Source organism: Osmerus mordax, chromosome 13, assembly GCF_038355195.1.
Source record: "Osmerus mordax isolate fOsmMor3 chromosome 13, fOsmMor3.pri, whole genome shotgun sequence".
In the NCBI taxonomy this organism is placed as follows: domain Eukaryota; kingdom Metazoa; phylum Chordata; class Actinopteri; order Osmeriformes; family Osmeridae; genus Osmerus; species Osmerus mordax.
In genome coordinates this window covers 8,836,532-8,856,630 of record NC_090062.1, presented here as the reverse complement: position 1 = coordinate 8,856,630, position 20,099 = coordinate 8,836,532, and the positions used below count along the sequence as shown (strand labels likewise).

General features: G+C 39.3%; 2 protein-coding genes across 4 annotated transcripts; one reads left to right on the top strand and one right to left on the bottom strand.

Moving 5' to 3' along the window:
• Positions 1 to 6,012: 6,012 nt before the first annotated feature.
• Positions 6,013 to 15,622, bottom strand: bbs4 (Bardet-Biedl syndrome 4). Of its 2 annotated transcripts, XM_067249107.1 has the most exons (16): positions 15,538 to 15,574; positions 14,606 to 14,648; positions 11,838 to 11,917; positions 11,283 to 11,346; positions 11,010 to 11,121; positions 10,658 to 10,730; positions 10,528 to 10,581; positions 10,239 to 10,366; positions 9,558 to 9,612; positions 9,340 to 9,408; positions 9,087 to 9,239; positions 8,602 to 8,773; positions 8,288 to 8,357; positions 8,006 to 8,144; positions 6,964 to 7,174; positions 6,013 to 6,731 (listed from the first exon to the last, which is right to left on the bottom strand). In XM_067249107.1, the coding sequence occupies exons 1-16, from the start codon at positions 15,562 to 15,564 to the stop codon at positions 6,568 to 6,570; spliced, it is 1,614 nt and encodes a 537-aa protein (XP_067105208.1). In that variant the 5' UTR covers positions 15,565 to 15,574; the 3' UTR covers positions 6,013 to 6,567. The 2 variants fall into 2 exon arrangements, with proteins under 2 accessions (XP_067105208.1, XP_067105209.1); XM_067249108.1 differs by lacking the exon at positions 14,606 to 14,648 and having other exon boundaries at positions 15,538 to 15,622.
• Positions 15,623 to 16,225: 603 nt separating this feature from the next.
• On the top strand, positions 16,226 to 19,164 carry slc35c1 (solute carrier family 35 member C1). 2 transcript variants are annotated; one of them, XM_067249106.1, is made up of 3 exons: positions 16,227 to 16,607; positions 17,009 to 17,514; positions 17,833 to 19,164. In XM_067249106.1, exons 2-3 carry the CDS (start codon positions 17,040 to 17,042, stop codon positions 18,405 to 18,407), a joined length of 1,050 nt encoding a protein of 349 aa, XP_067105207.1. In that variant the 5' UTR covers positions 16,227 to 16,607; positions 17,009 to 17,039; the 3' UTR covers positions 18,408 to 19,164. The 2 variants fall into 2 exon arrangements, with proteins under 2 accessions (XP_067105206.1, XP_067105207.1); XM_067249105.1 differs by having other exon boundaries at positions 16,226 to 17,514.
• Positions 19,165 to 20,099: the final 935 nt, after the last annotated feature.

The following is a 20,099-nucleotide window of genomic DNA, read 5'->3' as shown; positions in this document are numbered from 1 at the left end:
AGAGAGAGAGAGAGAGAGAGAGAGAGAGAGAGAGAGAGAGAGAGAGAGAGAGAGAGAGAGAGAGAGAGAGAGAGAGAGAGAGAGAGAGAGAGAAATGGGATGTGAAATAGATTTGCCAGGAAGCACTGATCAGGGCTCAGACGAGGTCTGCATTAGAGTAGATGAGAGTCACTATCGCTCTCTCCATCTGTACTGCTCATCATAGCCTGAGGTTGCTGCATGGTGGAGGAGAGAGGAACACCATGGAGTCTACATTGCATACGTGGTGCAGTGCCTCCATTGAAAATAATTGAACTCCATTGTGAGTCCACTCACACAGTGCTATTCATCGAAATTCAAAGGTTTGCATGGGAATCATATGCTTACCTCCTATTCTAATCAAAGTTAGATCACAAGAAACCTTCAGGTGAAAAATGTGTAAAACTACAACACATAATTACTATTTACAGTTATGAAATATAAGTTATGAAATATAGTTAAATGGTCACAAAATAGCATTGGATGTGGATAACATTTACTTTATAACACTGTTATGATTGGATGTTTGTTTCTAAAACATCAATGTTACATATTTTTCATCTTAAAAAGTTCCAGTACTTTTCTTAGTGCAATCTGTATGAAGCTTCTACAAAGGTTTAGTTATATAATGACTAGATGGTCACCTGGAAAGAAAAATAGGAATTCAGTGAGAAAGAGGACTGATTCTATTTCACCCATTGATTTCTACCACAGGAAAAAACAACAAAATAAATAAACACAGAACCAATTTAGTGGGGTAGATATTACCTTAGTGCAACAAGCTTAATTTCAATCATGTGTGTCCCAAAGAATGGATTCTGTGAAGAAATATAATGCAACATTTCGCCATCCAGGTTGTCCTAGCAATGCAATTCCAAGGCCAGAAATTGACGCAGGAAGTAATTGTGTTACCAGGTCGATGTGGCCAGGCATTTAAAACAATGCAAAGACTGTTATGGAAGCAATTAAAGTGTAATCCAGCCCTGATTTATGACCTATGGCCAAGAAGAGACAAACACGTTTAATTATTTGTCGTTTCACTAGTTGCAGGACTTTCAGTTACTACACTGTCACACAAACGGAAATACACAATGAAAGCACCTGCAAACATATACACAGCTTGCACACAAACTACCATATGTTGTTAGCATCTATAGCTGGAGGCAAGCCTGTAGATGATATCCCCTGAAGCCACATTCCTACCGTGCCCATCACAAACCTAGCCTGCCACTCTGAGGAGCCATAATGTCAGTTGTGAGTCCAATATAAAATATGTGTTAAAGGTGAAGGTAAGCTTTGATTTGGTGATACCACTGTAGGAGGACACTATGGCCTTGGGGGGGGGGGGGGGGGGGGGGGGGGTGTAATGAACGGTGTTGGAGTGTGGTTGCAAATAAAGTACAAACAGCAGTCAATGAAAAAGCATTTTCACATCATTGTGGTCATACAAAAAGGCAGTCATTGTTTTTGTTAGATGGACCTCATGTTATTTCAGTATTTATATACAGTACCAGTCAAAAGTTTGGACACATTTTCCCATTCCAGAAAATGTGTCCAAACTTTTGACTGGTACTGTAGTCCAATATTGCAAGATTGTTGCAGGCAGGATACAAAATAAAATGTAATGTATTGTCACATTTCAACGTATGTTGATCATTATGGCGTTGCTGTGTATTATTAATGTGACATTGGGACTTAGGGGTCAGCACAGCCTTTGTAATGTTACTGGTATGTTATTCTGTGATTATGTCAACAAATTATCAATAAACAGAGTGAAAAGACTATATGGTCACAATACAATATTCAAAGTTTAACTGATCTCTTCCGTCAAAAAGCATTGGTTGTTTTAAAAGGTATAAGGGGAAGGTTATTTCAAAGCTGTTCTTTATTGAACAACAGCTAGCCTAGATCGACATTGTTGACATATACAATACCTCTGCTCTCCACGTCCACCTGTGTACAGTCTGTTGTAAGCTGTATATTTCTACAACCTGTGAATGGAAGAAGAATAAGAAAAAAGATATGTTTGCCTTTTTAGTCCAGGCTCCTGCAGAGGTGGCTTAAAGTAGTTATGTATTGACTGGTGAGAGGGAAAGAAAGAAAGAGAGAAAGTGCAAGGGGCCTTTGGTTATTAGTATCATATCCTCAGTATTGGATTGGGGGAGACTGCTAATGTTTGCTCTACACTTTCCTTGTATGACAAAACTCACAGCCTGAAATTCAACCAAAACAGGTATCCAGACAAGGAGATACTTGGAAACCTTAGGTTTCTTGCTCTCTTGCCAAACATAACCACACTTTCTCAAAGTACATGTAAATTAAAATGTGTTGGTTTTGTAGGCTTGCCACATATGCAGATATGCATGAATGCATACGAATACAAAACCACATCTTTTGATATCTGAAAGCATCAGATAAATTTCCATTTTAAAGTTTGACACGGATGGACATCATTTCATCAAGAACAACATCCATGACTGGAGCAGTAGCACGCAGCTGCATGTTACTTATGAAGATGATGACTGTATCCATATCCAAGGCCTTGACACTACACACTTCATACTTTAAGAGTTCAAATAAAGTGGCACTTTGCAGTTAAAAAACCTACCCGCTGAGCCTCTAATCATGGTCCCCATACTCTGCAAGTTTTTGTTATATCTTTGTAATGTATATATTGATGAAATGGTTTTAAACAGAGTTTCCCATTTAAACTGTCAGAGAGGATAATCCCCAGTAATAAGAAGCAGGACCCATTGGGCCCATTTGAAAGAAGAAAAAAAAGATTAAAGCAGTATTGGGGACTTCAAGCTAAGGTGACATTGAAGGCGTACTGGGACAGTGAATCACTGCCTTGAATATCATTAGGTACACAAAAGGACAGTTGGCAGATCCTTTGATCTTTCTTGATTTTTGTCATGTAACCCCTCTACTAACTATTGCCGATAGTTACCTTGCAACCATCAAAGTGCAACGACAGTGGCAATGTGTTTTGCTAATTCTATATGTAGGCTATCAACACACTGACGCACACAATATATACAGAATTCAGATTAAAGTGAGTAGGCTAGGTGATAAACAAAAAAAATAGGAAAATGTTGTTGAAAACTACTGTAGTTGTGGTTCTCTAATGAATCAGTCTTTCATCCCAGAGATGCTGGCTATCTAAACTTGGCTATTATTTGTGACTGTCGCTCGCAGCTTGCTGCTGACACATGGAGATGAGATGCGGTGAGAGCAGAGGGGGGAGAACACACAGATAAGCTTCTCTGCCGAGTAGCTAGCAGGGGGTCTTTGAGTAGACTTGATATATATTTTTTATGATAGACATTGCTGTGAGTAAACAACTACCAAAACAACAACCGTTCTTTAATCAAGTAGCTTGATTAAGATGCAAAGCCTCGCTTCCCAGTTCTGCCGGAGAAAAAACTGGCGATAAAAAAGGAAAATACATTATATGCACCATTAAGCTACCTAAATTACATGTTTAAACACCAGCCAAGATTTTACAACATTATATAATTAGGCATTATTAGTGTCATGGTGAAAGATGGGATAAAGCCAGTGGGGCTAGACAGATTAATTATGTGAAACTCCACCTCAAAGACAGTGTGGATGTGAGGCTTACCTCTACTCAACTGCACCACTCTAATCCATTGATTGCCTTCTTACTGCAAACACCGGTTTGTGTTTAGCCCACTAGCCTAATACAAGACCAACTGGAGCAGTAACCTACTGAAGGTGCAGACAGTAACTTTACGTTGCGCTGTTTAATGATAACCGTCTGTCTAATGATGAAAAGCACCTGTACTTCCCTTCATGTTTCAAACATATTCAACACAATTTCACCATGTTTCCAGACCTCGAAAAGGTTTAGCAGTGAGTTGTTCTAAGCATAGGCAACACAGGCGGTTGCCTAGAGCGCCACCTGCAGGCTGATTGTGCACAAAAACAAGTATGTGGGGGGCAATTCCACCATTGCTGCCTGCCACATCACTCCAAAATTGTCAAGTCCGACGCCCCTTTTGATTAACACTGGGTGTTCATGGTAGAGATGTATTTCAACTCATATTTTATCCCTTAAAATGTGTGAATGTGTTGGCCTGATGTACTTGGCCTGACACATTCTTGAGATAATATAGTTAAGAGAGAGAACACCAATTTAAATGTTTTCTTACCATTACCATACCATACTGTATCTAGCATATAAAGAACAAGACAAACCAAGACAGTAAACCCTATCTTGTTTCAAGCCCCCAACTACATTTTACTGACTAGCTCCCCTTGGTTCTTTACAACCTGCCTGATAACCATTGGCTCAGCCAGGAAGTAGTGCTCTATAGGGACATTCTCTCATTGGCAGAACACAATGTGTCTTTTGATAGAATGCAAAGCAAATTAATCCAAGCAATAATTGTCCTGTCAGGGATATTACACTGTACTTATTTAAAAAAATGAGAATGTAAACTATTAGTGGCTTTTTTGTCTATAATCTTGTACTTTTCTATGTTGAATGAGGAAAGTGCAATATGATTAAATTAGTTATTTACTCATTGAGATTCAAACTGGGGTCTCCAAACATCTAAAAAGCTCCTCCGAAATCTAGTTCCAAATATTACATTTACGATGTACAGTACAAGCCACTTCCAGAGATGGTATGATATGAGTTCAATGAATTTGCTTTACAGTGATCTGAATTGGTTTGGAACGTTCACATATTTTTCCATTCACTTTTACAGTATATGAAAGCTTATTGCCAAAATAACAGTAATTTCCGACGACAAAGGGTGAATTTGTGCAAGGTCTTCCATCTCATTAAAGAGAACCCATGAGGTCTGCAGGGGTTTTTGGCTGTGCCTGAGCACCAAATGGAACACTGAAAAGATCTCTTGCTCCGTGACTTCATTTTGGGGAGGTGTAGTTAATAAAAAAGCACTTTGGGCCTGGACCCAAGGAATAAATGCTGTGGCATTTGTGTAATGAAACCATAATTACATAAAACAAGGCAGCAATCTCTGTAATCAGTCATTATATTATCATAATAAATAACAATAACTCTGATAATAATACATTATCTGATTTAACGACAGAAAAATATTTCAACCAGGGTTTGGAAAGGCTATTCAGTTATTCAGTGACATTTTTATTCACTTGGAATTAGAGTCACTGACTCCTATTTATAGAATTACAGATATCTAAACTTTCATAGGGCTTGAAATCTTTAAAGCTGGGAGATTTGGGGAGCTTGAGGGGGGGGCGGGGGGGGGGTGGTTGTCAATTGAAGGAGCTGGAAAGCAAACTATGCCACAGCTCAAGAAATATATGTGAAAAGGGGAAAAATTAATCTATTTGATCTGATTTGGAAGATTTTGCCCAAAACTTCAAGCAATAACCATCACATGTTCTCAAAAATCCTTCTATTCCCAGCATGTACAGTACACATCAGAATCTGAATTCGGTTTATTCGCCATGTATGTTATACAAACACGGAATTTACTATAATACTATAATAATATATATAAAAATAAGAATAATGAACAGCGTGAATGGTCAACATTCATGGAAAGAAACTGTTCTTATGGCGTGAGGTTTTGGTCCTGATGGACCGCAGCCTTCTGCCAGAGGGGAGTAGCTGGAACAGGGAGTGACCTTTGCGGGGGTTCTGCCTCTTGAAAAGTCTGTCTCATGTACAGTACATAAGTACAAGAGCACCAGTACAAGAGCACCCTCCAGTTTTGGTTTAATTTACTCTTTTGAGGGGGACTTTAGATGTAGGTGTCTGCTACTGCATTTGTTTGATCATCAACCGAAAATGTTTAATACTGAAAGGTCTGTTTATCTCACCCCTTATTAGAAATTCTTTAAACAGAAGGCACTGACAGAAGGCACAGTGTTGTTAATACAACACTGCACCATAGTGGCCCATTTCAGCAAAGCGCTTAATCTGAATGTAGTTAAGGCAAAGAAGAAATTACAGACAACTTATAGTGGCTATAAATTAATTAAGATGTGAATCATCTTAATACTTTATTTCTCTACATAAATACATATCTACATAAAACTGCCAATACATAAAAGCAAGAGGAAAGCAGTACTATTCACATCAAACATTGAGCAGCTGCCTGTAGAATCCTCTTACATGTCCTCATCTTACTTATGATTGTCATGTTAAGATATTGAAAGAAGAATGTCAAGTGATGAATGACAACCTACTTTAGCTACTCTCAGCAATTTGGAAAAGTAATACTTCATACTGTAGTTGACAGCGTGGTGATGGATATCGTCAAAAAAAACCGTCTCAAAATGTTTTGTGAAACCTCTTTGAGCTGCCAGGCTTTGGTCTGCGACGTACTTTTCCAATTTGTAAAATGTATTGTATAGAGAAAACAGCCTCACATGTACCGACTTCAGTACCGACATATGCCTAAAGACTTTTGACTAACTTCTCATGATATAATCCCTCAGTTTTGTGCGCCTTTTCAGTAACATTCAGTAGCTAATGAGCTATCACAGTGCAAAGCTGTGGTGACAGAGGAAGGTTGGCTATCTTGACTAATTCACTTCCACCTTAGACTTACTCTTGCTAGTTTTGGATTTAGGGGGAGGTTTGGCTTCTTCGGCATCAGGGGAGCCGGGGGTGTGGCTGGGGGGGCTGGGGGCAGCCTCCACATCTGGCTCCGGCTCCAGGGGCAGGGATGGGGGCTTGGGGGGGGTTCCTGTACAAGCCAACGATTACAATCAGAACCCTTGATTGGAATTTGACATTTACACAATTTTTACTTGCTACTGATTCAATGTACACGTTTTTACAGGACAGTTAAAGTGTATTGACAGTAAGTGGAACATAAATTGAGTGACCCCTCAATATGAAGCGCTAGTTAGGGTTAAGGTTTAGGATCTTCAACGTTTGTGAATGATGCCTCCACTATGAGCCCAGTAGTACCATACCTGTTGGAAGCTGTATGCTCTTGTTGAAGCTAGCAGCGGAGGACATGGCCTGGCCCAGAGCCTGGTTGGTGCCTAGCGGCTGCTGGGAGCTGGGTGCCTTGGCGGAAGAACCAGAGGTCTTCTTGGACTTGGAATCCTTGGCAGGTTTGGTCCACACCACGCTCTCACCCACCTGCAGGGCAGTCGCCATCTTCTGAGCCATGTCCATTAGCTTAGAAGAAATACAGAATGGAGGTGTTGGGAGTTGGAAAAATTGTTTCCTCCATCAGGATCGAACCCGGGCCCCGGCATTAAGGCCTGAGCCTTATCGGTATACTCTTACCCAATGATTACATTACATTTATTCATTTAGCAGATGGTCTTATCCAGATCAACTTATAGTAAGTACATTCCCCCCGAGGCAAGTAGGGTGAAGTGCCTTGACCAAGGACACAACGTCATTTTGCACGGCCGGGAATCGACCTGGCAACCTTCAGATTACGAGTCCGACTCCCTAACCGCTCAGCCACCTGACTCCAATGAGCGGAGAAAGACTCTAACGTCTGAGGAAACTCTTTACCAAATCTTCCATGGAGTGATATAACAAACGTCATACACTTGAAATGATAAGGACAATGATATAATTGAATTAAACTTAAGCTGGAGCTTCGGTATTACGCTACGGATACACCAAGCGCGGAATTTCTGCAGTGAGGAAATAGAACGTTCACAGGGCGGATCTTTTATTTAACCGGCTACACTGGACGCGTTGAAGATGAATCCGTTATCTGTTTTGCTGTCTTTGTTTATTTATTTTATAAACCAGTTCATCTGCACCCGTTCATCTGGATCACAGTAACATGGGTAAGTATGAAGTCTACAGTAACCCGTAAATCAAACAAGATTCGTGTAAGGTTCAATTTGAGGCAGACATAGTTACCAAGCAACCATCAACGGTCATAAACCATAAACTATTTGATACAAACTTAAACTTAATTGCTTCCTTCTTTAGTATGACCTTCTATAGTAGTAGCTTAAAGACTGTAACTGTGTGTAATGCTACCTCCGGATCAAAATCGGTGTTGCTGTCTTTCAGGAGGTTGACCTTCCTTTCCATTTCCTGGTACTGCTCCAAGGCTGCCTTCTTGTCACCATGATTGTAGAGCAGGATGGCAAAGTTCAGATTGACCAACGGATTGGACCTGAGTAGGAGAGGATGAGGAGGACACTGGTCACAGCAGAAAACAACTCAATAATTGACATTAAATTCCCCCTTTTGGGTCATATTGACAGGGACTGACGGAAGATCAAACTGAATGGGGGAGTTCAACAGGGGGAAACTCACTGGTCTAGAGCTACCGCTTGCTCGTAGGACCGTGTGGCGTTCTCCACATCATCCAGATTGGTCAGAGCCACTGTTGGAGAATTAGATCAAAGAAGTTATACATATCAATGCACTGCCAACTAGAAATCATACAAGTTATTGTCTAATTGTTAGCCTTTTTAAGCATGGTCGGTTAAGAACTTTATTATGACATATGTTTTGAGAAAAACGATGCATAGTTAAAAAGCTTTGAGTTTAGATTTTTTTTCCTAGAGTTCACAAACATCAACATCCCACTAAGCGCTAATCTAAACCAGTGTTTCTGACAGGTTTACCAGCCAGCAACATGTAGAGCTCTCCCAGGCGTGGGTGCAGGTTTGTGGCGGCGCTGAGGAAATGAAAGGCAGAGGCGTACTGCTGCATGGTCAGGTGCACCAGACCCAGGTTGTAAAGCACCTTCCAGTCGAATGGAGACAAGTAGTGGGCTCGTTTCAGACAGCTGATGGCCTGGACAGAGCCATGGTGGAAAATATAATCTGGGTTAATTTTGTAAATGATTGTTACCGTAATATAATACAATGCAGGGTAATGGCTTGAATACTGCATAGCACAAATAATCAACATAACAGTCTTAAAGCAGGAAACATTACCCATATGTGACAAGTTATCCATCTGTGACTTTAATTAAAGCATTTAAGTATTCCAAACATGGTCTGACCCCTGATCGACCAGACAATGTAGCTAAGAAAAATTACAGCATTCTGGTGATGCAGTATTGTATACGGTGCTTATTATCGATTATCAGAAGAGCACTACTCACTGCAACGTATTTCTTCTTGCCGAAGAAGCACATGCCAATGTTGTTCCAGAGGGGAGGACTCTCAGGCACAGAGTAGGCTGCCACGCGATACTTGTTCATGGCCACGTCAAAATCCCCGTGGGTCTGCATCATACTACCAGCAGCTAAGATGGCCTTGGAAGAGCATATATACACATACAAGTATGACCCATGAACAGAAAAAGCCTCATCAGCATTGTGTTCTGGTGTTGTAAAACTAGTGCTGTCAACCTACAGTGTAGTTGTTCGGGTCATAGGTCAGGGCGTTTCCGAGATGCTCAAATGCTTTCTGGTATTTCCCAAGCTGTGAAATTGTGAAAATGGTTAATAAAGGAGTTACAGTAAGAAATTGGAAATGTCAGTTTCAGTCATGAATGAACTCCATGTTTATGACTAACTTGCAAAATGTTGTCCTATCGGGAAATTTTTACTGCTGTGCTGTCTGTGACTTACTTGCAGATACAACAGTCCAAGAGTTGTCAGCAAGTCAGTATTTTCAGGGCAGTACCTAAGAAATGAAAGAAGTAGACATTTCATATGAAACTTAACCTTCCATTTGAAAGAATTAAGCATAATACCATTAGTGTAGAGGAATTGTACAAATTTGGATAATCTGAATATTTAATGGTCTCGAATCAGCACAATTGCTAAGTATTAATGGTGACTGGAGGGGATTATTTAGCTGAGAGAAAGAGAGAGAGAGAGAGAGAGAGAGAGAGAGAGAGAGAGAGAGAGAGAGAGAGAGAGAGAGAGAGAGAGAGAGAGAGAGAGAGAGAGAAAGACAGAGAATTGTGTATATGTTCTCAGTGGTTTGTCTCATTAAAATCAACCCTTGCACTGAAAGAGTTGATTAATTCAGTTGGTCTCAATGAGGTGGCAATAACGAGCACAAAGACCATTTTTGTACTCCATTGGCCTAAATATAAGTCAAACAATAACTTTTATATTGTTTTAAAACAAGGTCATGGGTGACATACTAAGATATTGCCTGGGGAGAAGTTACTGAATTTAGCTGTACTGGAATTAAGTAAAATAGTATTAGAATAGTGTGAAGACAGTGTAGACAGGATATCTCACGTCACGAAATGCAATAGCTTTTCATATATTATTTTACTTTTCCAAACTTGTACTTACTCCACTGCATTCTTGTACACCTCAATGGCCTTGTCTGTGTCACCAGCTAGCAGGTGGACCTTTCCCAACATCATGAAGGTCTTGTCATGTTTATTCAATTGCAGCGCCAAGTTCAACCTCTCTTCTGCCTAGGACCCAAGACACATCTGCTAATATACATCTGCAGATAACTTAGTTCTAGTCTCTATTAGAGGTCCTTTCTTTAAGCATGCCCACAAACTTGAAGCTGTTAATCCTCATTACTTCAATGTGCACCAGTGCTGCTAATCAACCACCCCTTCATACTTACGTTTTGGAAGTCTTTAATGAAGGAATAGCAAACCCCCAGATTGTGGTTGACCTCCTGTGTTAAGACAACATATCAAATAACCAACGTAGCCTGACCACAGAACATGCACTGAGTAGCCCATTTCTCTTACCCAGTCCTTGTCATTTAAACGTCCAGCTTCATGATAAACCTCAATGGCTGCCTTGTGCTTACCCAGCAGAAACCTGGAGAAAGAAATGGCCAACCCAACAAAATATGAGCCTAAAGGAACAAACGATTCTTCAAGCAACAGGGCCAAAGCATGGTACAAACTCCAAAATGACTGCAATGTATTAACCCAAAGGAAGAGAAACATCGGAGACTGGATGGGCCTCAGATTAAATATTGAGAAAAAAACTTTTGTGCACTAATAGTCATTACGTTCTAATTTGCTGTCTTAGTCTTGTGATCCAAGCATAGGGGATGTGTGTGTGTGTTGGGGGGGAGGGGGTGAGGATGCTCACAGTGATCTGGCTACTTGTTTGAGGTTGTCAGGACTGGTGGGATTGAGAATGGAACAGCTCTGGAACAGCTCAAGGGACTGCTGGATCTGCCCCTCGAGGCGTAAGATTAGTGCTTTAGTAAAAAATAAAAATAGGCTTTTTATTTGCACAAACACACTGTAAATCATAGCATGTTATATAGGGAGATAGCGCTTGGAGTAGTAGTTTATACTCTTAGCTTTAATTGCAACTGTTGTATGCTGTTTTGTCACGGTGACACGGTCTGTGTCTTACCTTGAACATATATGGCATATTCACACATGCCATGGCTCTCCTGGAGCTGGTCTTTAATGATCGCCTTTGGTAAACACACAGATTGCAAGATTGTTATCCTAGCACAGGTCTGAAACAATCTCTATAATTTGTGAGAACCAGGTTTTGGAATCCACGTTTCACTATACCAAATAGAATGAAAAAGTCATAGTTGCTTTTTTTTTTTTACTTCAACCCCTCAAACTATTTGTCTACAGAAATACCAGGAACAGCTGATGAACAAGTTAAAGATAAATGCCATGGTATTTTTTAATGATTGATAGTGGCTGTTTGAAACTGGTGATTACATCCCCATCCTCACAGCAGCCCACCTCATTAGACTACACTGAGATATAACTGCCTTTGTGACTAAGGAAGAGGGACCCATTGATGCCAAGTAGCCATCATTCCCCACACTGTCTGTCTGGTAGGGCTGAAGAGTCAGTTTGACACAAAACACATCAAAAACACATCAAGGTGGTGTCCATGGAATGACACAGGGACCTTGCCATCAGGAGAGTCTGCAAGGGAGCCTACCTTGCAAGTCTCATAGTCCTTTCTAATGTAGTGCAAGTGGATGAGCCAGTTCCTCCTTTCCAGAATTGGAAATTCTGGAGCTGAGAAGAGACAGAGAATTAATTCATTTTTTTCAGAGGAATACATTTTTCAAACCTAAAAATGAGCTTTCTAAAGTAAAGGTCCATTCACATAACAAGGCAATATAGCCTACTGTATCATTTTCACAATAAAATAGTTGAGAACATGTTCTTCAATTAGAATAATTCAACTGAATGTATCCACTCTACAATAACATTGCTGTGAATATGTATCAGCTTCTGAAACTGTAATTCCTGTGTCCGTATGGGTAACTGATATACATTAAACCTTTTGTGGACAAATAGGCTAATGGGAGGAAAGATCTACTTTCATGTCTCCAATTTAATTAAAATAGCATATGTTAGCTGCAGTCACAGAATCTTAGTAATAGCATAACTAATTGATAAAGACAAGGAGTATCTCTTTCTGAGTCTGCACAAGGTTAAGATATGCTCCAAGTTGCCCAGGTAACCCTTCTATTACAAGCTTAGTTCTCAAGGCAGCACCACTGGGGCTTTTGATATGCTAAAGACAGTAAGACATATTGAACAGAACAGGCAACTTAATACAAAGGTTGCTCTCGTAAGTCAGGAAACCTCATGAGTCACACCATACACTGAACACTTTTTCTAGTCTTTCTTCAAGGAGAACACAGTATTGCATTCAAGCACACATTCAAAATAGTGACTTTGATTTCAGTAATCAGTGTTATCTTGGTTCTACCTGTGGGAGAGAAATCTATAGTTGAGTCAATTGCTGATATTAGGATGTTAGCTGATGTACTGCCTTTAGAAAGGCTATGATTTACACTAAAGCTCCCCTCTGTTTTGATCTCCCAGGCCTTAAGTCTGGGATTCAGTGTCTCGCAGTAAAAACTGGAAAAGGATGCTGATCCTCTCCAACCCCAACACAGAGTAGGAAAAGTGCTTCGATTTTCTCATATTTGGCACATCAGAATTGCAATATCCCTATTTGTAGACTTAATCCGCTCTCCTCCTGCTGAGACAGCAATAATATTCTTGTCTCTAGGTTTCAGCTGGGCCCTGTGGCACTTAAAGTCCTAATTTACAAAGCTGGGCAGCTTTGGAGAAGAGAGCGGGATTCATGTGTGACAAGTCTTCCAATAACAATAAAGGGGAGATGGCGACAAGTAAGTGGCAACCCAGCATGAAACCTCCCAAAATATAGCTTTGTAGAAGGTTCTATCCCCAACATGTTGGATTTCTCTCTTTGTGTGCGACCTAGCTAAAGCAATGGTTGAATTTGCCATTCTGTTCACAGAAACAATCTGGCACAGAAGATGCATTTAGAACAGAACACTTAAGAAACAGCTGATGGAATGAAAGGTATGGAGCAAATCCACAACTTGCCACCTCATGGAAAAATATGTAGAAATGGACTATAGAAAGGTAACATTTGAAATGAGGTGCTTTCCTCATATTTAAAGCATTTTTTGTTTCAAGTGGCCCTAAGGGAGACAATAGAGTTCAATTAATTTCCAGTTGGACATAGGTCAATTCCAACAGCCCCAATCTTTTCCAATAGTATTTGACTTTGTACTCTCACATACTGGCAACACATAGGGTGTAGAGGTGTATTCATTGATATACAATATTGTACTCAAGTATATTTTTTTAAATGCTGGATTAAGCAACATTATTACTGCTTGCAGGTTGAGGGTGCCCTCTGGTGGATACGAAGTATGTTGAAACGGTGGGATGCTAGATGTATGATACACTATATAAACAAAGGTATTGGACACATTACACCTACATGAGCTTTTATGACATTCCATAAATATCCATACAAATATCATGGATAGCATTCCCAGAAGAAAGGCAGCTGTTATAGCCACATGGGGGAGGGGGGCAACTCCATATTGCCTGTAGTTTTGGAATGAGAGGTACAAGAAACTCATATACCGTATTTTCCGGACTATAAATCCCTCCAGAGTATAAATCGCATCAGTCAAAAAATGCATCATGAAGAGGAAAAAAACATATATAAATCACATTTATTTAGAATACAAAATCCAAGACCAAGAACAGACATTTAATCTGTAAAAGCAAATTATTCAACCACACAATAGCATACAGAAAAACAGGCTGAATAGGTGTCTGGTATGTTAACGTAACAATTAACAGTTATTCAGCTACACAATAGCATAAAGAACATACCTGGGTGGCTGAATAGGCAAAATTAACATGAAAAGCCAGTGAGTCCAACAAGCAAGTTACCGGTAAGCTAGTTAAGTTACCGGTAAGTTCACCAAGCTCCCGATCTCATTCCACGGTTGTAGACAGTGTTTACTCGTTGGTTCATGTCAGTCAGTATGAATAAACATTTTAAAACATGTCAAATTATATATATTTTGATATATAAGTCGCACCTGACTATAAATTGCAGGACCAGCCAAACTATGAAAAAAAGTGTGACTTATAGTCCGGAAAATACGGTAGGTGTCAGATGTACCAATACTTTTGTCCATACATATATTAGTGCATTTTGTGCAATGGTAGATTTTTTGGGTAGAAATGTAAACTTACTTCTATGACAATTGATATGGCTAACTACTGATGCAAGGGCTAAAATAAAATCATAGGGCTCATCGCAAAGCCTAACACATGCAAGCCTAAAGTATAACATTCACACGTTCACAACAAAAAGTGTCTACTCTGTCTACTTAGCCCATGTTTCAGCACGCTTACCTTTAGGGGCCCTTCGCTTTTTGGGTTCAGTGGCCATTGGGAGCTAAAAAAAAGTAGTATTTGTTTTATTGCAGTGGACAGAGACACCATGTATAGGCAACCTGGTACAAACCATTCAGGTGGCAGGAAAATGAATTTCGTGAACTTCAGTTTAACTATGTATTTGCATGATAAACACTTGTGAACAACTGGTAGTAAGCATATTAGGTTGTTTTCTGGACGGTCAATGTGTCTACATTTAGTCCTAGCAGCATACCTGTCAATGTCAATACATTATTAGGGGGTCAGATGACTGAGCGGATACGCTCTGGATAAGAGCGTCTGATAAATGACTAAATTTAAATGTTATGCAATTAGTCTACTTCACCCTCCACTGGAGGCTTGCACTGTTCACAAACTGGAAGATTTCTTAGAAGATTAGCTAGTTTAGCTCTAGTTAGCTCACTACCCTAATCTACATAAGTTGGGCTTGGCTGGCTAGCTAAATAAGATATCCACGTTAATTGTTGCAAACCTTCGACCCAGCTTGTATGTGTGATTGATTACTTGCTAGTAACTAGTGAGCTAGAAACATAGTTTCTGCAAAATTAAATGTTTTAACCACAGTAGGTTACGAAACGACGTCTTGTTTGACAGGGGCGAGATAGCATGCTATCCAGTTAGTACAGTACAGTAGTTAAGTGTTAGTGGGTAAGGGATTACTGTTGGTACAGTACAGTAGTTAGCTCTAGCTAGCTACATAGCACACTGTAGTAGCTAGAGCTAGCTAGCTATTTAGCAAGCCAATGTCAGCAGCGAATGTTGAATAAATGGTTAGCTTGCTGACAATCAATTTCTCAACTTTGCTCCGACAATAGGTTTAATACAGTGATACTAACCAGCAAACTCATTGTGCTCACAAGACAGACAGTCCATGCACTTTTGTCACTCACCAATGATGTGTTCTCCTCCTCTGCCATCTTGACAGTGCGAATGCAAAGGATAAACAGGATGTTGCTATGGAAACACCACGCTTTGTATGGGCTCAAAACGAGGCCAAAAGTATTGCAAATGCGTGTAGGACCATAGATATATATAAACAAAATTATATATATCTATGTGTAGGACGATCCACAAATGTAAAACGTGTTCCACAAATGTAAAACTGGTTCCGCAAATGTAAATTGCTTTCCACAAATGTAAATCAAGATCCACCAATCACATTTAGATTTGCCTTTGAGTTTTTTTCGAACTACATATTTGCAATACATTTTCAATGGGATCCCGTAAAATTGGTGCCATAAAGTTTTGCAAATAGGGCCATAAAAAGCTGAACTTAAATCATGTGACTTTTGGCACCTATTTTAACAGACAGGCTCAACCCAGCGTTTGGGTAGAAAAAATAACCCAGCATTTTTTTTGAGTGTAACAGGGCCTATGAACAGGTATTTGCGAAACACGTTTACATTTGTGGACCTCAAATGTAAACGTGTTTCGCAAATATAAAACTGGTTCCGCAAATGTAAAACACGTTCCACAAATGTAAAACCGTTTCCAAATGTCTTTGTCCAGTAGTCAATTGCGTAACTTTTGGTGCTCCAAGTCGGGCGTCTAAAAGTCACTCCTTTTCATCAAATTGGTAGGCTATTTTAGTAGACTACATTTTCAATCTAGCACGACGTTTCATTCTTCGTTCATAGTGTGAAAATAGATACATACAGGACATAACCTGTAGTCTGCAAATGGAAACTAGGCTATATGAAAACGCTTGGGAGAGCAACAAGGAGGCCATCCCTCGTTCAGATCCGGATGAACCTGCCAGGCTGCCACATAGGCAGAATATCTGGACAAACAACAAAGAGGCAACCACATTGTCATGCTATCTGCGACACTGCAAACACCTCTTGAAGGAATAGGCGGAGCTGGATTGTCAATATAGGGCGAATTCGATATTTAGGCTACTTCCTTATTCGCCTGTGTGTGGATGCAGTCGATCGATGGACAAGGATTTTCTATTTTGAAGGTAGACTCATAATTTGTTTCGAGTTAATTTACTCACTAATCGATAAAATTAGATTGCTTCTATTTGTAAATAAACTATGCGACGATTTACAGACAGTGCCATAAGCATGCACCTTAAGTTGATGATAGCCAACTTTTCATTTTTATAACTTTGTTCCAGCATTGTTGTTGCATCATGTGATTTATTTTCTAAATAATAAAAGCATGAAGATCTGCGAATATCCCACATTTTCGTCGTGGGTCTTTTAAAAGAATAAGTCCCGGAAGTTGTCATATAATTAGAGGATGGCGCTTGGTTGTGCGTATCCGATAAGTCGAAGGAGATGTTGTTACGTTGTCATGTAGGCTAATGTTACTGTTTTTATGACTTACATTTGATCTCTTTCTCTCAACCATGAACAGGATTCTGCTGAAACGCTCGAAAATTATCAGAATGGCATTCGCTGACTCGAATACGATGGGAGGTAGCGAAGAGACATTTTTATTTAGGGCTATAAAAATTGCCGCCGTGGTAGCACTTTATTGGTTCATTTCAATTACTATGGTTTTTCTTAATAATTATCTTCTCGACAGTAACGAATTGGATGCACCTTTGTTTGTAACATTTTATCAGTGTTTTGTCACAGTGGGGCTCTGTTGGGTCATGCAATTTTTTTCCAAATTGTGTCCTGGATTGATCGACTTCCCTTCAGTCAAATTTGACTTGAAGATTTCCAGGGAGGTTCTACCATTGTCTGTTGTCTTTATTTCAATGATAACATTTAACAATCTGTGCCTCAAATACGTCGGAGTAGCTTTCTACACCATTGGACGTTCTCTATCTACTGTGTTCAATGTACTTCTGTCCTACGTTATCTTGAAGCAGACCACGTCTTTCAAAGCCATTCTGTGCTGTGGAATCATTCTAGGTAAGTCAGCTACCACTTTTTATTAATTGAAAGCGATATCAGAGAATGTTTAATATAGACATTACTATGTCTAATAATAAAACAGGCTCTGGCGATATCCTATAGCCCATGCAATATAGTAAGACTGAAATGCGTTAACTCGGTCTAAGAGGACCCAAGGTGACTGTAGCCTACCATTTCCCTCAGTTGCACCTACAATACCTTTACTCATCTTAATAGCGTGCAATATGTATCATTATACGTAGCTTATCCTTGATATTTGATCGAGGTTGACTTAAATATGTCTTCTGTGGTTTGTTCTATTTTTATTTGTTTTAGGTGGTTTCTGGCTTGGTGTGGACCAAGAAGGTGCAGCAGGTTCTCTCTCATGGTTGGGTGTCTTTTTTGGAGTTTTAGCCAGTGCCTGTGTCTCACTTAATGCCATATACACCAAGAAGGTGATGCCTGCTGTGGATGGGAACATCTGGAAGCTGTCTTACTACAACAATATCAATGCTTGTATCCTCTTTCTTCCGCTAATCCTCATTTTTGGAGAGTTTCAACAAATTACAAGATTCAGCGGCCTTGGCGACCTAAAGTTCTGGGGCATGATGACAGTTGGGGGTGTGTTTGGGTTTGCTATTGGCTATGTCACTGGTCTACAGATCAAGTTCACCAGCCCACTCACACACAATGTGTCAGGGACCGCCAAAGCCTGTGTACAGACAGTCCTAGCGGTGGTCTATAACTCATCCACAAAGAGTATGTTGTGGTGGACTAGTAATATGATGGTTCTTGGAGGTTCCTCTTCTTACACGTGGGTCAAAAGCATGGAAATGAAGAAGGTAGAAGTTTCTTTGGACTCTACTAAAGAGAAACTGTTGGAGGGGGAAAAACCTGATCCTGGGGTGTAGTTGCGGGACAGAACCTCTGGGACTACAATGAATAAATAATGTATTAAAGTGGTACGGTTTTTAGGATGTCTCTTTAGTAATCACAATGTTCAAGTGCTTTTTTTAAATTCCTGCACACAAATGGGAATTTTGGAAAGCCATGGTGTTCCATTGTTATGACACTTTTATATCTTTCTTTGGTTTATATGGCTTGGGACCTCTATGGCTTTGGACCTCTATGGCTTGGGACCAAGATTTATTCCAATTAGTTTGGTCAAAACATTCTATTGTCATAGAAGTATTTAGAAAATTCTATTGTCATATCATAATTCACTGTCAACTGTGAACACATCAGGTAAAATAGAAAAAAGGAGCTAGACTGTGGAACATAATTTATTTAGAGTCATAGTTGGAAGGAACAATATTCTGAAACTGCAACTAAGATGTGAATATACATGACTTTGGTTTCAACCATAATTGCTTTAATTTCAATAATCTTGTCAAATGTTACTGGAATGCAAGACAGTGCTACATTGTGTCAAATACACTGGGGAAATTACAAATGGTATGTATTTCAAGATTTTTGTCATTTTATGATCGTTTGGGGTAATCAAACTGCTCACGTACCAGTTGTATAACGTAGATGGTTATCTCCTATATCTGGATTTTATACACAATTGCAATTAAGTGCAAGCAGACTTCATGACGATTGAAAGCCGTATTTGTGGAGAAGAGACATTTTACCAGATAAGTGCCTGTTGTTTTTGCACTCTGCTTTTCTTTTCTTTTTTTTTCTTACTAGTCTACACACAGCGCCTTACTGACAAAGAAAAAACTGATGTTTTAAAGATGTTTGCACAAGAAGGTATACCACTGAGTACAGTAACAGTCATGTTTGGCTACATATGTTTTGCTCAAGTGTAACCCATCAGCATCACACAACTCCTGGTATTATCTTAAAATCTGTCATTCTCCCAGACTGACACACAAATACTTTGAATTTCAACGTGTCTGTATAAGAATTTAGTTGATTCGAAAGTATTCCTTACTGTGTTTGAGTAATTAAGAGGTGAAATCCTAGTTGCAAAATGTTTTTTTTTACGTTTTTTTACTTTGTCTATAAAGGTTTCTATGTGTTGATGGGCAATACATATCCAATAGTCCATTTTTATTCAGGCTATAAAGTTACTTTTTTAGAGTGTAGATTTTCTATAGGCACTGTATGTATGATGTGGTTTTGAAATAGGTGTATAAATAACTGAAGGACATAACAGAAGATGAATCCTATATAAATTACATAGAAGAATAGCGATATAGAAAGAGGGGCAAGGCGAGGATTCAGCGATGTCTAAATTAAATGTTGGCATATTTGAGTTATAATAGATACATCTTTTGAACTCTATCCTTATTTTTATATTTAATGTGAGTTTATTTAACATTTTATAACGGAGCCAATTAGGACATTACAATCATGTTTTAACAAAACCAAACATCAAACATACCTCAAGTAATACATCACAAAATAAAACATTTTAATCAATAGTTCCAAAGGGTTTCTAGTTATTATTTTGTTTAGGATGAATTCCACAAGAATGTAAGCAACTTATGTTAAGATACAAAACGTCAATATAACAACCTTTTTATTTATTTATTATTGTGTAGGTTCTACACAGTGAAATAAATGACATATTTTTCTAAGGGTCTCTTATGTTG

Coding starts and splice junctions, on each gene's coding strand:
- slc35c1 (XM_067249105.1), top strand. CDS start 17,001: ATGAACAGGATTCTGCTGAAACGCTCGAAAATTATCAGAATGGCATTC. Junction 17,515..17,832: donor GTGCTGTGGAATCATTCTAG/GTAAGTCAGCTA, acceptor TATTTGTTTTAG/GTGGTTTCTGGCTTGGTGTG.
- bbs4 (XM_067249107.1), bottom strand. CDS start 15,564: ATGGCAGAGGAGGAGAACACATCATTG. Junction 10,582..10,657: donor GTTTAAATGACAAGGACTGG/GTAAGAGAAATG, acceptor GTCTTAACACAG/GAGGTCAACCACAATCTGGG. Junction 6,732..6,963: donor GAGCATACAGCTTCCAACAG/GTATGGTACTAC, acceptor TGGCTTGTACAG/GAACCCCCCCCAAGCCCCCA.